General features: G+C 33.7%; 4 protein-coding genes across 7 annotated transcripts; 1 reads left to right on the top strand and 3 right to left on the bottom strand.

The window, feature by feature from the left end:
• Nucleotides 1-184: 184 nt before the first annotated feature.
• On the bottom strand, nucleotides 185-2,994 carry LOC18034240. Its single transcript, XM_006424796.2, has 5 exons — nucleotides 2,813-2,994; nucleotides 2,530-2,630; nucleotides 1,657-1,738; nucleotides 1,491-1,576; nucleotides 185-653 (listed from the first exon to the last, which is right to left on the bottom strand). The coding sequence occupies exons 1-5, from the start codon at nucleotides 2,852-2,854 to the stop codon at nucleotides 395-397; spliced, it is 570 nt and encodes a 189-aa protein (XP_006424859.1). The 5' UTR covers nucleotides 2,855-2,994; the 3' UTR covers nucleotides 185-394.
• A 632-nt stretch (nucleotides 2,995-3,626) lies between these two features.
• On the top strand, nucleotides 3,627-6,860 carry LOC18033916 (ubiquitin fusion degradation protein 1 homolog). 2 transcript variants are annotated; one of them, XM_006424797.2, is made up of 11 exons: nucleotides 3,627-3,885; nucleotides 4,167-4,215; nucleotides 4,616-4,687; nucleotides 4,813-4,837; nucleotides 4,948-4,980; nucleotides 5,088-5,209; nucleotides 5,402-5,532; nucleotides 5,637-5,860; nucleotides 5,947-6,027; nucleotides 6,114-6,358; nucleotides 6,460-6,860. In XM_006424797.2, the coding sequence occupies exons 2-11, from the start codon at nucleotides 4,213-4,215 to the stop codon at nucleotides 6,553-6,555; spliced, it is 1,032 nt and encodes a 343-aa protein (XP_006424860.1). In that variant the 5' UTR covers nucleotides 3,627-3,885; nucleotides 4,167-4,212; the 3' UTR covers nucleotides 6,556-6,860. The 2 variants fall into 2 exon arrangements, with proteins under 2 accessions (XP_006424860.1, XP_024034978.1); XM_024179210.1 differs by lacking the exon at nucleotides 3,627-3,885 and adding an exon at nucleotides 4,057-4,070.
• A 13-nt stretch (nucleotides 6,861-6,873) lies between these two features.
• Nucleotides 6,874-9,591, bottom strand: LOC18034740 (uncharacterized protein C24B11.05). 3 transcript variants are annotated; one of them, XM_006424800.2, is made up of 9 exons: nucleotides 9,366-9,591; nucleotides 8,628-8,709; nucleotides 8,474-8,539; nucleotides 8,262-8,359; nucleotides 8,112-8,149; nucleotides 7,947-8,034; nucleotides 7,554-7,850; nucleotides 7,340-7,405; nucleotides 6,874-7,218 (listed from the first exon to the last, which is right to left on the bottom strand). In XM_006424800.2, exons 2-9 carry the CDS (start codon nucleotides 8,686-8,688, stop codon nucleotides 7,060-7,062), a joined length of 873 nt encoding a protein of 290 aa, XP_006424863.1. In that variant the 5' UTR covers nucleotides 8,689-8,709; nucleotides 9,366-9,591; the 3' UTR covers nucleotides 6,874-7,059. The 3 variants fall into 3 exon arrangements, with proteins under 3 accessions (XP_006424863.1, XP_024034979.1, XP_006424862.1); XM_024179211.1 differs by having other exon boundaries at nucleotides 8,628-8,740; XM_006424799.2 differs by lacking the exon at nucleotides 9,366-9,591 and having other exon boundaries at nucleotides 8,628-8,933.
• Nucleotides 9,592-11,956: 2,365 nt separating this feature from the next.
• Nucleotides 11,957-13,675, bottom strand: LOC18035053. Its single transcript, XM_006424801.2, has 8 exons — nucleotides 13,648-13,675; nucleotides 13,481-13,546; nucleotides 13,272-13,369; nucleotides 13,135-13,172; nucleotides 12,925-13,012; nucleotides 12,537-12,824; nucleotides 12,360-12,425; nucleotides 11,957-12,246 (listed from the first exon to the last, which is right to left on the bottom strand). The coding sequence occupies exons 1-8, from the start codon at nucleotides 13,673-13,675 to the stop codon at nucleotides 12,091-12,093; spliced, it is 828 nt and encodes a 275-aa protein (XP_006424864.2). The 3' UTR covers nucleotides 11,957-12,090.
• Between the last annotated feature and the right edge of the window lie 1,144 nt (nucleotides 13,676-14,819).

Raw genomic sequence — 14,819 nt, forward strand, 5'->3', positions numbered from 1 at the left:
CTGCACCATATGATAATAGAATTTATCTAGATTAGTCCCCACAGACTAATCTGATCATAAATTCAGATTATAAATATCGGTAAACTTTTAATTGTAAGAACGTATCAGTATTAAAACTAATTGATACCAGAGTCCGTACACAAATTTCATATCTAGGACAGTATTCCACCACAAAAATAACAAATTGGGCAGTAAAGTATCAACACTAAATAAAGATAATTCTTTTCGTACATGTTAAACAAAAAAGTGGACTAAATCTTGAGGGAAAAAAAAAATTACGATATCAAACGGCTAATTGGAAAAACTGAAAATTTTATATCATCGCATGATTACAAATCCACATGCTGAGACCCGAATGAAAATTCAAAGGAAGTAAATAAAATCAATACAACATCTAATTTTGTTCACTCTCTTTTTTTGGGAACTTTGGTGGTCTAAGAACACTCCAGTCCAGCTTTTCATGCTTTGCTTGCTTTTGGGAACTTTTATGGTAACTTGGTGAGGCTTGTTTGCCGGCTTGAACATTTTTTGGGGATTTATTTGGATATTGTTTTTCTGAGTCTACTTCAGACTGTTTCCTTTTGAGGTCCCCATTAGCATCACATTTATCGGCTTTTGAGCACTCTGCTCCATCCTCTGATGAACCATTTTCTCTATAAAAAAGCACAAGAAAAAAAAAAATTATACATATATAACCAGATGTTTAGAGCAAGTTCTGAGATAATGTATCATCTTTCCAAGTTCCGACACATGGTTATTTTGATCCTATATTTATTAATCCCTCCATTATCCTCAGATCTTCTAACTATTTATACATCCATTAACACTCATTGAGTCTCTATGTAATATCATTTATCTAAAATTTGGCTACCAGCCCTTAGTCAAGAAATGCCACTTATATAAGAAAACAGCTGTGCTTTGATTTGGCATATCAAACCTGTTTCACTAGGATCACACACACAAAAAGTGTACTTCAGATGAATTTCTAGTGAATTACGGCAGAGAAAGAGATCGTGTAGAGCAGCAGAGATGGATCATTATCCCAATCATGATGCAAATTTGACTAGAAAATGCAGCTGCGCTATGAATCTATACAATCTCCATATTACCACGATAGAAACATCTAATATTTCTCAAGGTAATGATCGACGCAAATAATCTTATAAAGCCTGAAGCTTTTCAATACTGAGTCAACCAGCCAATGAGTCAAAAGAAAAGCTTATACTCAATTCATTTTGTTAATTGTTGTTTCATAGAACAGCCCTATTTTAAGAACTTTTGCCAATCATTGGCAGTAGGCCAGAGAAAATTCCAGTTGGGCCATGTCAATTAGGCAATATTTCTGTAAATTGAAAACCCATCATGAAGAAAGAAAATTCAGAATCTTCATGTATTTGCCAGACGAAACCCTAGTGCACATATAATTTTTCCTAATATGGAGATAAAGTTCTGTAAGTTTCCATAAAGATTCAAGAAGGCAAGCCACGTACCTCAAAGCATTTCTTCCAATTTGACTGCTAAAACATGTGGAAGAGGCCTCTGGCTGGTGAGCATTTGCTGCTGCTTCATTCAATTTCTACCAAGACAATGCCTAAACGTGAGGACCATAGTCAATAGTCAATCGAAATTTTCAGGTCACCCGACCTTTATACTCACATCAATAGAAGGATTGAAACTTTGAAATGACATACGGCCTATAATAGCCCCTGGATGAGGATCTCCTTCCATTACGACCACACTGCATGTGCACAAAGAGAAACACATTATAACTACTAAATGAAGAGGGAAAAAAGTCAAATATTTGGAAAAAGAGCCCCCCGGGGGGGGGGGGGGGGGGTGTGCAGTGGTTGTTGGGGGACTTAACAAAATATGCCGCTCTGATGCGTACTTGCTGCTATTCGATCCTAAACAGAACCCTATATTTTGCAGATTATGGAATATCTAAACTGCATTGTTAGCTTTGGAGAAGGATGCTCCTATGTTCCCTACACAATAAAAATGTCACATCCTAGATAACTCCAATTTAAATATCCAATTTACATGGATGCATATGTTCTTATTCAACCACATCCTGAAATCTTCAAGATCAATTTGACTTTTGTGATTCAATGTACTCTTTAGAATATTTGACCATTGGTGTAATACTATAACCAGCCTCTACCTACTGATGAATAATCAGAAAAATAAGGGTCTTTTACCCCAACGCATCCATTAATCAAAATCGTAGTTAACTAAAATAACAGTCTCTAGAACACCACATCAGATGCCTAGAAGCATCAAGTATAAGACGTTTTGATCCTAAACACATCTCAGTTTAAGCATTATGGCATCTAATTTCAGGTATAAAACAAAACTCGAAATAATGCAAGGGGCAAATCATAAATTGTGTTAGCATACACAATAGCAACAAAATTCAAACCATAACAAGAAGAATTAGAAATAGCAATTGGAACAAAAAAAAAACTCAAGAATCAGAACAAAGCCGAATACTGAAATAAATAATACATATTAATAAAAAGGAAAGCTTACCATTTTCTTTTAATAGTATCGGGAGATGTGAAATTCCTCTCAGACTTGACCTCTTCTTCTTTCTTTGCTTTCTCCTCCCTATGAGCCGCCCTTTGCATAAACTATTACAATAACAGATAAGCTCACAAGCTTACAAGGGTAACAACTTCACATAATTTGAATAAACTATTAAAAAAATAAAAGACACCCAGATCAATTATTAAAGCGAAACCCAGTACAAAATTCAACTTCTGTTTATCAAAAACACAATAATTAGAAAAAAAAAAAATAGTTCTTGTTTTACCTTCAGGTTCTTTAAGGTGCTGGAAAGCTCGCGTTTTGCCATATTTAGACTCTGTAATTTACTTTGAAGATCACCAATGATCTGAAAGGAGCAAATTTTGGACTCTCTCTCAGTGAAAGAAGGGAACTTTTTGGGTTCAGGTTCTCCAGCAAGGACTGGGAAGAGCGGCCGTGGGTTAGCGGCTTAAGTCGCCAGAATTCATCTTAATTCGCAGAGGATTTTGAGGTGCGCATTGCTCATGTTTGGACTGGGCTATATTATGGGCCTGTAACAGGCTAAATTTTAGGCCCAATGCTCAACTAAGAAAAATTAAACAAATTAAAATTCTTTTTTAATGTACAAAAATAAAAATATATTACGATTGAATATTTTTCAATGGATTTATGTGGTAAATGTAAAAGAAATAATTGTTATACATAAAAAATTTAAATTCACATCAAATTTATATGTTAAAATAAGACCTGCGACTTAGGCCATGATTGGAACGTATGTGTAGTGACTTTTTGGGTTGAATTATTACATTGCAAACTACCTACATTATAATGTAATTGACAATTGTGATATTAACAAATTAACTGTTAATTTGTCTATTGAAAAATTAAAATAAAAAAACAATAGTACATAGGTGTATAAAATGTATTAAGATTCAATGGTGAACTTTTATTTCTGTTAAGTAAATAATCAATAGTTAAGATCTATTTTATGTTTTTATTGTTTTTATTTTTCTTATTTAACAACTATCGGTTCAGTGGTCAGTAAAAATTTAAATTCAACACTGAATTTTTGTCCCGTTGAAAATTTTTTAGCGATAAAGATGAAATCTCTTGTATGTGTATATACATATAATTTATTACTACTCACAATTGAAGTGGGATTGAGTTAAGAATCGAATAGTTACGTTTAAGGAGTACTATGATTCCGGTGTGTACTAGGGAACCGAACAGACTACGCACAACATCGCCTCGAACTCGAATATAGCCGCTCTGTCAACCTATATTTAACCTCCAAAGACCACTCTTCCTTTGAAATTCCTTTGAAGTTGCCAACTTTTTAATTTTTTTCAAATTTCAAAGGTTGTTCTTTTTCACTCTTTCTTGATCAACAATCCATAACTCTAAAATCCCATGTTTTGTTATGTCACGTTGATATAAAGTTATAGACATTCTCATCTTTCACTTTTGTTTAATATGATATATCTTCTGGGTACTTGAATGTATATGATTTGATGTTTCAGAATTAATCTTTTGATGATTCTCAAGTTAGTTTATATTGGTTTTGGTTGATCATGACATGAACTTTAGAACTGGGTATTTTGTGTCTACTCACTTGTTTATTATGTTGAGAATTTGTGCAGATTTTCAAAGTCCTCAAGTGGGTATTAGCTCTCTGACTCGGTGATCATGGTGTGTTAATGGTTCATCATTGTCTTTGTTGTAGTTTATGTTTGTTGATTTGTAAAGTTTGGGGACAAAATCGGATTGTGAATATGGTTTGTATTTTGTTGATTATATCTTGATCAGTTCCCCCGCCACCCCCAAAAACCATGAATACATGTTTATCATCAATTTACTTGTTGGTTAGCTTTTGATCATTTGAATGAGTGGCTACGTATCAGATATGTATTAAACACTCACAGTTATAACTTGCTGGTGGGTCTAAACGTTAATCTTGCATTTTAACTTCATATTTTCAATAATGAACAGAAGCCTAACTGGAAATTATATTTAGCTTGTCAAATTTCTTTGTTGCTCTTTATTTTTGTTTTTGTTTTTTACTTCTGATCATGTATGTCGGAGATTTCAGGCTTATGAAAACCATCACGATGCAGCATTTGAAAGAAAGTACCGTTGTTACCCTATTTCTTTCATTGATAAGGTAAAGAGTAGTGTTTATAGCGAATGGAATTCAATTTGATTTTCCTTCTTTTGTTCTATACAAGGAGATATTATTGGTAATATCCCATGGTGTTTTGTGTGTCAAAATAATTAAAATCTTTGCAGCCACATCTGGAAAATGGTGATAAAAGTACGTATATCCTCTTCAACAAGTTCTATGATGTTTCACCTAATAAATAGGTAATTTTTTTTCCTGAGTGTTTTGAATTAACTGATCATAAGATTTGTTATTGCTTCCAGTTGTCATGCCACCATCAGCTCTTGATCGCCTCGGTAAGTACCAAGAAGAGAAGTCTGCTTTTAGCCTTATCTTCATTCTGTGTTCTGGCTGCTGCATTTTGTTGGGATCTTGCTTGACATAATTATATAATTCTCTCCAGCCTATTTGCATATTGAGTATCCTATGTTGTTTGAATTGAGTAATACTTCTGCTGGGCGGGTCACTTATTGTGGAGTCATGGAGTTCATTGCAGATGAGGGTCTGATTTACTTGCCATACTGGGTAAGCTTTTGCAATTTTCTAATTGTTCATAAGTATGGTGGTCTCTTTCTTGATGACGTTGCAAATAAACTAAATCAGCTCCTTTCATCTCTTTGAAGTGAGAAAATGAGCAGCAAGCTGAAATTTGTAAACATGAAAATCATCAGGTTCTTTCTTTGTTGATATTTGTCATGCTTATCTTCTTGATTTCAGATGATGGAAAACATGCTACTACAAGAGGGAGATATTGTGGAAGTTAAGAATGCCAGCCTAGCAAAGGGATCTTATGTGAAACTGCAGCCTCACACGAAGGATTTTTTAGACATCTCCAATCCAAAAGCCGTGTTAGTTTATTGCTCTGTCATCTCCTTTTCTACAAGATAGCTATGAGAGCCATATTTTCCCTTATGCCCATTTGACAACCTTTTTGCATTGTGTTGACTTGCAGCTTGGAGACTACATTGAGAAGCTACTCTTGCTTAACCACTGGTGACACTATCATGGTTCCTTATAACAATAAGAAGTATTACATTAATGTAGTCGAAACAAAGCCATCCACGGCTGTCAGTATAATTGAAACAGACTGTGAGGTGGACTTTATCCCTCCTCTTGATTTTAAAGAACCAGAAAAACCTTCATCATCTTCTCTGTCAAACAGGACACTACCTGAAGGTTTTTACCCCCTGAAAATGTCTCTTTTTGATATCTGTTAATCTGAGTTTTGGGTTTACAAATGACCATTAATTATTATCTTTCAGTAAAAGAAGAGCCTCCTCTTGATTTTAAAGGACCAGAAAAACCTTCATCATCTTCTCTGTCAAACAGGACACCACCTGAAGGTTTTTATCCCCTTAAAATGTCTCTTTTTGATATCTGTTAATCTGAATTTTGGGTTTACAAATGACCATTAATTCTTATCTTTCAGTAAAAGAAGAACCTCCAAAAAAGATTGCCAAGTTCAGCCCATTTACCGGTTCTGGCAGACGCTTAAATGGAAAATCCTCAACGCAGCCCGCCGTATCACCTTCCTCTCCACTGATTGACAATCCTCAACAAAATGCTGCCAATGGGATTAACGGTTCCAAGTCATCAAGTGCTTCATCTCGTCAGAAATCTGGAAAACTCATATTTGGTTCAAATGCAAACCAATCTTCAAATGGAACCCCAAAAGTATGTTTTCTGTTGAAATTATCTTTTGTAATAATTTGATTCTATAACTGCTGATTAGCTGATCCTTAAATTCATCAATTGATTTTCCTTTTGTACTTCAGGTTCTGCCAAAAAGCAGCAGTGGGGAGCCACCTCAGGTCGAGGAAAAACCAAAGTTCCAAGCATTCACTGGGAAGAAGTATTCACTGAGAGGTTGACATTGTTCAAGATCCGTACCTTGAGGGTGTTCACTGTTCAGCACATCTATTCTTTGCTTGCACTTATCATTATATTGTTTGTAATTGTAAACCCCTGAACTGGTATGGGCACAGACAGTTAAGCGCCTTGGGCATATAACATTATGTTTGATTACTCAAGTTTTGTGTATGTACACATTCTTTCACATGTCAGTAATTCTGGAGATTCAAGGACAGAACAAAAATATTGAGAAAGAAAAATGCTCAGGTGAAAACAGTGGTTTTATAACATTATGTTTGATTACTCACGTTTTGTGTATGTACACATTCTTTCACATATCATATTCTGGAGATTCAAGGACAGAACAAAAATATTGAGAAAGAGAAATGTTCAGGTGAAAACAGTGATAACTTAATTTTTTAAAAATGATGGCAGAAATACCTATTACATAAACAGTGATAATTTTTTTGAAATGATGGCAGAAATACCTATTACATATTTTATTCAGTTTAATCAGTAAATGCCTAAGCAATGACCGATGTTTCGATGGAAACCTTTCCTGAATAGCTGATGCTCTCTGAATTCTCACCAGCAACTTCCCAGAGCTCCGGCAATGCTTCCTTGATATTGTGGATGCTCTCTAATGCATAGTCCACACCTTCAGCTCTGTGGGAAGTTCCCACCTATTTCCCATATCATGAAAATTTAAGGGAAAGGAAAAAATGAGTACTTCTGTAGGTAGCTAAGCAAGAACATGAGAAAATTGAAAAGAAAACTCTAAGCAACATCAGCAGCCTCGCTTACCCATACAGTATGAAGCCCCAATCTTTTACCAGTCTCTAAATTACGAATACTGTCATCAAAAAATATCTGCGATGAAAGATATAATAATTAGTTAGTGGATAATTACAGATGATAGAGCAGAAACATGAAGAATGTGCAAATAGCACATTCCTAATATAAGGTCTGAATCAATTTGTGAAGGCAAAGAATTGGTTAAAATGCTAAATCATCTTACAGTTTTCCGAGGGTTGATGTTGGCAATCTTAAAAACTTGTTCAAATGCTTCTTCAAAAGGTTTGCAGACAACTGGAGTCCTTGGAAGTTCGAGATCAGCATTGGGACGAGAACAATAATCATCGATGTCAAATAATTCAGTAGGTCTTTCGGATTCAGAGGCATCCTGATCCACCAGAACAGTGCCTTTGTCCGTGGAATTCAAAGTTTCAAAGGATATAATTCTTTCAAAGCAATCCTCCAGACCAAGCCTGCTAAGCACTCTAGCAGCATGAGTTTTATCTGCATTGGTAAAAATCTACAAAAGGCGAGAACACCATCGTCATTTGAAGAGAAAAGATGAGTAAAAAAAATAAGAACAAGTTATCTATAAGCAAAAAGAAAAGACACTCACAACTTTCCGAATGGGCAGACTAAGCAAAAGATTCCTTAAAACAGGGTCAGGTTTTAGCATCATGTAGGGCAATCTCCCATGAACATAACTGTAAAACATAGATAATGCGAGGTTGGGTGCTTTATACCTCAACTACACAAACGTACTGGAAGCTAAAGTGCATACCTGTGGAAGTCATCACAGTCAAACTGATAGCCGATAGCCTATAATAAGGAAAAAAAAAAAAACCATGACAAACGACTGTCAACATGCTGAAGTTTCAATATTCACCCCAAAAAAGAAAAAAAGAAAAAAGAAAAGAACACTTAGTCATACCCGAAGACCTGCCAATGTTGTCCCATAGAATTTGTACAAAGAAACACACAATTCAGGGACTTTAGCCTCCTCGATGCAAAGCTTTTGGAGCATATATTCTAGAGAAGTAAATAACAGAAAAGCCATGGAATTTGTCATAGTTTTCTTAAGAATAAAATAAATTTAATTGATTTGATGAAAAGGAAAAAAACAAACTATTATGCATGGGATACCTTGAATATTCTTGGTCACTTCTTTTGACAATCCAGAAGTCAGAGGATAAATGGTGTCATCTAGATCTGAAATTCAAATATAGCAACCAATAATGTCAACCTTCAACAGCAGTCAAATTAAAACACGAAAAATGATGTACACATCAAAGCTTACCAAATAAGAGACAATCATATTTTTGGTTTGAAACCTGCTTGTTCTCATTCTTGTATTCCATTTTAAGCTAAAGGAACTCAAACTGCAAAGGAAAATTACCGCAGCTACAGTTACTGGCACAGAAACGCAAATTTTAGCAGCAATAGCACATGTAGATCAGAAAAGGAGTTCTGAAAGTTGTCGAGCATAATTATCAGAAATTTTGACACGTAAATTCCATGAGACTAGCTATAATGTCTTTCGGAAGATGAAATAGAACCACAAATCCTGAAACTTCATCAATAAATCTGTAACCACAAGCACCACCTATCAAACAGAACCCCAAACCATCGATTCAACCAATTAACTCTAGAATGAAATAGAGTTTTGAAACAGATATGAATAAGCAAAACCACGCCAGATCAAAATCTACCCCAATCAAAAACCAGATCACTAAAACTATAGGTATTTAACAAACGGTACCAAAATGTGCAAGAAAACAAAACAACCCACCAAAATAAAAGGTAAAGAACAGTTTTTTACCAACCAACAAATTAATTCTTGAATGTACTAAACTCACCAAAAAAAAAAAAAAAAAAACACCCCAGATGAAATCTACAGCCGTTAAAGCACCAGATCACTAAAACTATAAGCATGTTACAAATGGTACTAAAATGTGAAAGAACTAAAACGACCCACCAAAGAAAGAAGATTTTGAATAAGCAGTGATATAAGAGCAGAGTAGAGGCAGAGCATTACCTGACTGGAAAATGAGCAATGTGTTCTTAACGGATGCTGAAGAAAAGGGAAATGCAAAGAGAGAGATTTCGTTGTTTAAAACAGCGAGCCTTAAATAAGAGAAGAAATGGAAATGAGTAAAAAAGTAATGATGCTTTATGAGTTTAGCAGAAGAGAAACCGTAGAAGGGACAAAAGTGTCAGTCTGCGTAATGTTTCATTGTCATTGGACTTGAAAATCCCACCACTGCCTTAAAAGTCGGAGCTGCGACTTTTTTCACTTTAACATGACGTTTTTAAAGACTACCCACTAGTGCTTCTCATATCGACACGTTGTGTTCCCTCGAGTAAGCGAACGCGGTTGGCCACAACCGGAGTCACTTGCATAATTACAAACTAATCCATTTCTTTTATGTTCACTTCAATAAGGGCCTAAATTATCCATTCGCATCAAATAGGTCCCTGTGTATTACGTAACATGCATCTCCCTTAACATTACTGGACTTTCTGCCCATTTGATATTTACTTCTTTACTGGTCAAAGAGCTATCTCAAGTACATTAATTTTCTGAAGCATTATTTAGATTTTTAAATCTTTTTAATATTTGAAAAGTTTATGTTTACTCACATTTCGTAAAGAATAAGACTGTAAATTTTCTTTAATATTCGAGAAGTATATGCTCCACTCACATTTTATAAAAGAGAAAATTGTTTCTACATAATTATTTTAAAATTGAGTTAGTATTAAAAGAAATCCCATAATATTTTTATGGAGACTCAAACTATTGTACTCACACATTGTGAGTACAAGGGTTCTCCCACTAGAGTAAACATCCATTGGTATGATTAAAGAAAAAAATTATTTTATTTTTATTGAGAGATTCAAATTTTGTAATTTTGAGAGTTATAAAACTTTATTACAAAGTTGAACTATTTTGAAATATCTTTACCGTACTTCAAAAAAAAATTATTTAATTTAGTTCACAACATATCCGGTAGAAATTTATCTATTAAAATAACTATATAGTTTTACAAAAATTATAATTGAAAACTAAACAATAGAAATTTATTAGTTAAGAAAGAATTTGCTTGTAGAAGCTCCACTTCGAAAGCTCAACTTGATGGATGTTCAACATTACTATTTAGTATTTAAGGCTCCGTTTGATATAAATTTTTTAAATATAATTTATTTAAATAGAAATTTACTTTTAGAATTTTTACAAGTAGAGTTTTTACCATAAATATTTGAGACACTTAGTTGTCCATGAGAATTTTTATTAAAAATTATAAAAGAAAATAAACTAAGATTGTGAAATAAATTTGAAGTATTTTGCACAATTTAACTCTTTAAATAAATTCTACCATTTCAACTCTTAAAAAATTAAAATTTGAGCTTTTATTAATAAAAAAAATAACTTTATAAGAACTTATAAAATTAAATAAATACTTATAACTGTTAAATAAATCACACCAAACAAACATTTACTATGAGAATTCCAATCAATTCAAAATGGGTTTGGATCTAGTAGAAAAACATGAACAAATTATATCCGTTTTTGAGAAATTTACAAAATGAAGGAACCCATTTATTTAGATTAACGAACTTTTTGAAATCACCAATGACGCATTAGAATAGTTTTTTTTTTTTTTTCAATAAATGGAATTGAGAACCCTGTGGATTGTGAAGATTAAGCTCTCTCATAAACTTGATCGAGTTTTGTATTGACAACTTCTCTCTTATGGATATAAAAATTGTGGAAAGAACAAGATTTGCAAACCCTTTGTGTGATTTGAGTGAAAGATGAAAAGAGCAACTTCTTTAATCTTTATTATTATTAACGTGTTCCTCAACTATACCACATACCAGACATTGCACGTTAATTATAAGTTGAGATATGAAGTAAGTGTAAAATACAAGAAAGTAGAGACGTTTGTAGAGATTGGTAATTTGACCTCCTCAGCTTTCATTGAATTTCAATGTGAACAAAGCAGACCTACTGATTAATTGAAAACAAACAAACTAAAGTGGAAAATTTAAATTAATTTTCCTGCAACAGCAAGCAGCCACACCGACTTGTTACGGACTTATATTCACGAGTTGTCGTTAATTATTTGATTGGCGATGGATGATGCTCACAAATCACAATACAGTGATTCTTCTTCTAGGGTAACAACGCTATGCTGCTTCAAATTAAACAGTGAAACAGTGATCATTTGAATGACAAAGAAATGGTTGCCTGTTTTGGGGCATCCTTGTGCTGCTGTGCATTTATGTATAAAAGCCATTATTCTGCTCTCATTAGCTTTGCAGTTGTGATGGTCAGCACTCAGCAGCAACAGATATGTACTTTTTTATTTCTTCATTATAGAGTGTAAATTAGAGCTAGCTAGATCGAGACAGCCCACGTTAGCTCCATTAATGTTATATTGCTTAGCCATTAATTCTTAACATGTACATTTTATTCATTTCAAATTTTGGACATTTATGCACCGTGGATGTATTCAATTTGCCAAGACAAAATAGTATGGCCTTATATAATTATTAATCCTTTTATTTTCTTTAACCACAAGCTTCTCAGAAGTGAAGACATATTTTCTTCAAATGCATGCTGCTTAACCTCTCTTTGTCTCACAAAATTATATTGCAGGCTTTATTATGTTCTGATCATCACATAGAGATCTGAAGATATGCAAATTCACAGGAAAATAAGAACATTAAAAGATCTGGGCTAACTAATAATAATACATTTAGGCCGTGACTGGAGTCTCAATTGCAACATTCTCTGAGCATTTGATATTTTTGGAAATTTCATCGGCATCCCATAGTTCTGGAAACGCTTCCCTGATATTGTGAATGCTCTCCAATGCATAATCAGCACCCTTTGTTCTCCGCGAAGTACCCACCTGTTACCGTATTGTGTACATACATAATTAGTTGATGAAAAAGGAAAATCAATTATGATCAAAAGAAGTTTCTTCAGGAATTGACAATAATGTTAATTTCTGAACTTAATTACCAACACAGTATGGAGGCCAATGCTTTTTGCACACTCTATGTTGCGGGTGCTATCGTCAAAGAACAGCTGAAACAATGCCAAACCGTACTCGCATTATAGACAAGTGCTTGATGATATATAGCATTTATGGGATTTTTAAAGTAAATTAATTAGAATGATAAGGTTATGTAATCTTACTGTTTTATGAGGGTTGATGTTAGCTATTTTGAAAGCTTGTTCAAATGCATCCTCAAAGGGTTTGCAAAAAATTGGACTCTTTGGAAGAACTGATGAGTAACCATTCGTAGCATCAAGATTAATTGCAGTTCTTGACCCGCTGCGCACCAGATAACCCCCATCAAAATTGTTACTGGTTTTGTTGTTGGGATTGAGGCTCTCAAAATTTACAATCCCATCGAAGCAGTCTTCTAATCCAAGCTTTCTTAGAACTTTAGCCACGTGAATCTCATCCGCATTTGAAAAGATCTGTCATATGCATTGCAATTATCATAAGGATAAAATTTTTAATAAACCTGACCAGTTCATCATCATTTGTGTCTGACATTGAGGCTGGGGAGATGCTTACAACTTTTCGGATAGGTAGGCTAAGTAGAAGATTTCTTAGAACAGGATCTGGTTTCAGGTTCTCATACGGTAATCTCCCATGAACAAAACTGTAAAAATAGAAAACACATTACAAGTTATAATATAACAAAGGGAAAAGGACACTTATTCCCCTAAGATTTGCCCTAAGGCTTGAAGTGATCAATACAACTAGAAAGGAAAATAATGTTACCTGTGATAGTCATCATTGTCAAAGTCATAGCCAATAGCCTGCAAATTTACAATAATAACAGCATTTACATCAGTTTATATATATATATATATATATATATGAACAAGAGAGTATATTAAGTTACGTATAGAGTATACCTTGAGACCAGCCATTGATGTGCCATAGTTTTTGTAAAGTACCCTATTGAATTCAGAAACTTCACTTTCCTCTATGCCGAGCTTTTGAATCATATATTCTACACAGAGTGAGTTTGTAAAAACTCGTTATACATTTATTAAACAAGGAAACAACTTGAAGAAAGAATTAGATGACCAAGTTATATCCGTAAGCATCATAATATAATTACCTTCAATATTTTTGGAGCATTTGTTGGAGAAACCATAACTATGAGAATAAAGTGTGTCGTCAACATCTAAAAAACAATGTAATTTTCAGTTACATGTATGACAATATATATATATATATATATATATAAACCATTAATAGTATAGTTTTTGGCATTGAAAGGCTTACCAAATAGAAGACACTCATATTTTGTCATTTTTTAAGAATCTTAAAAATCTCAATAAATGTAATGAAATGAAAAATACTGAGAGTTTTTCAACAAGAGAGATCAGGAACAATGAGCTGAGACACAGAAGATGAAGGAGATGATAGACTTATATATGACAAAAATATTTGTTGAAAATTTGATATGGAAGGAGACAGGAAGATCATATGCATATATATAAATTGGTCCTCTAATTATTAATTTGTGTGAATATAGCCTCGTCTTTTTGAATGTGACCTTCCATTTCCAAATGGTTGAAGACTCGGTTGGAGATTGGAGACTTCCAATCAAAGACCAAGTTAATAATGAAATTACAAATTCTTTAAATATATGTTCTAGAAGTCATCAAGTCTCAAAGTATTGTTTTGAGGGGTCATAACTTATGCTTTGTTGCATGGGGTGTCCACACGAACTGGGTCATTTTCCTTCCACAATAATTGAACCATAATTTAATAGTGCTTCGTGTAAAGAATTGATGATGTATTTATTAAAATAAACAAAGATATAGTTATTTATAATAAATAGTTCGGAAATGTATCTAATTATCAAAGGAATGCATTTCTTTTTCTGCCTTAAACCAACCTCATATAATGTTAACTACCAACTAACCCATGTCACATCTTTTATAAAATAAAGTTTCATGCAAAATCACGTGTCGGACTTGGAACACAATTTAAGCACCATTCAAATTAAGAATTAAAGCGTGTTGCACTTTATTCTTCGCAGCGTAATTAATTTGACCAGCAAATTGGGGGGAAATATATTCATGAATCTACACGTTCACCTGCTCTTTCTTTTCTTTTATTACTCACTTGTTTAGAAGAAAACGAGGAGAATCTTTTATTATTATTATTTTTTTGAACTTTTTTTTGCTAAATCTACATGATTAATTTTGGGGAACTTGATGGGATTTTGGTCATTTTCCCTCACAGCATTCAAATCAAGAGAATGGTTGAAGATTAGGTGTTTTAAAGATAATAGAGACCAAGAGCAAACGTTTTGAATCAAAATGTTCATTTGTTTCTCTTTCATAAAAAGAATAGGCTGCGACTGCATTTCAGGCTTACAAGAAGAAGAATGCCGAATTTCCGGGGACCATGTTACTTAGCTCAATGGAGGATACATCCATCATCTA

Source organism: Citrus clementina, unplaced genomic scaffold (assembly GCF_000493195.1).
Source record: "Citrus clementina cultivar Clemenules unplaced genomic scaffold, Citrus_clementina_v1.0 scaffold_8, whole genome shotgun sequence".
Lineage (NCBI taxonomy): Eukaryota > Viridiplantae > Streptophyta > Magnoliopsida > Sapindales > Rutaceae > Citrus > Citrus x clementina.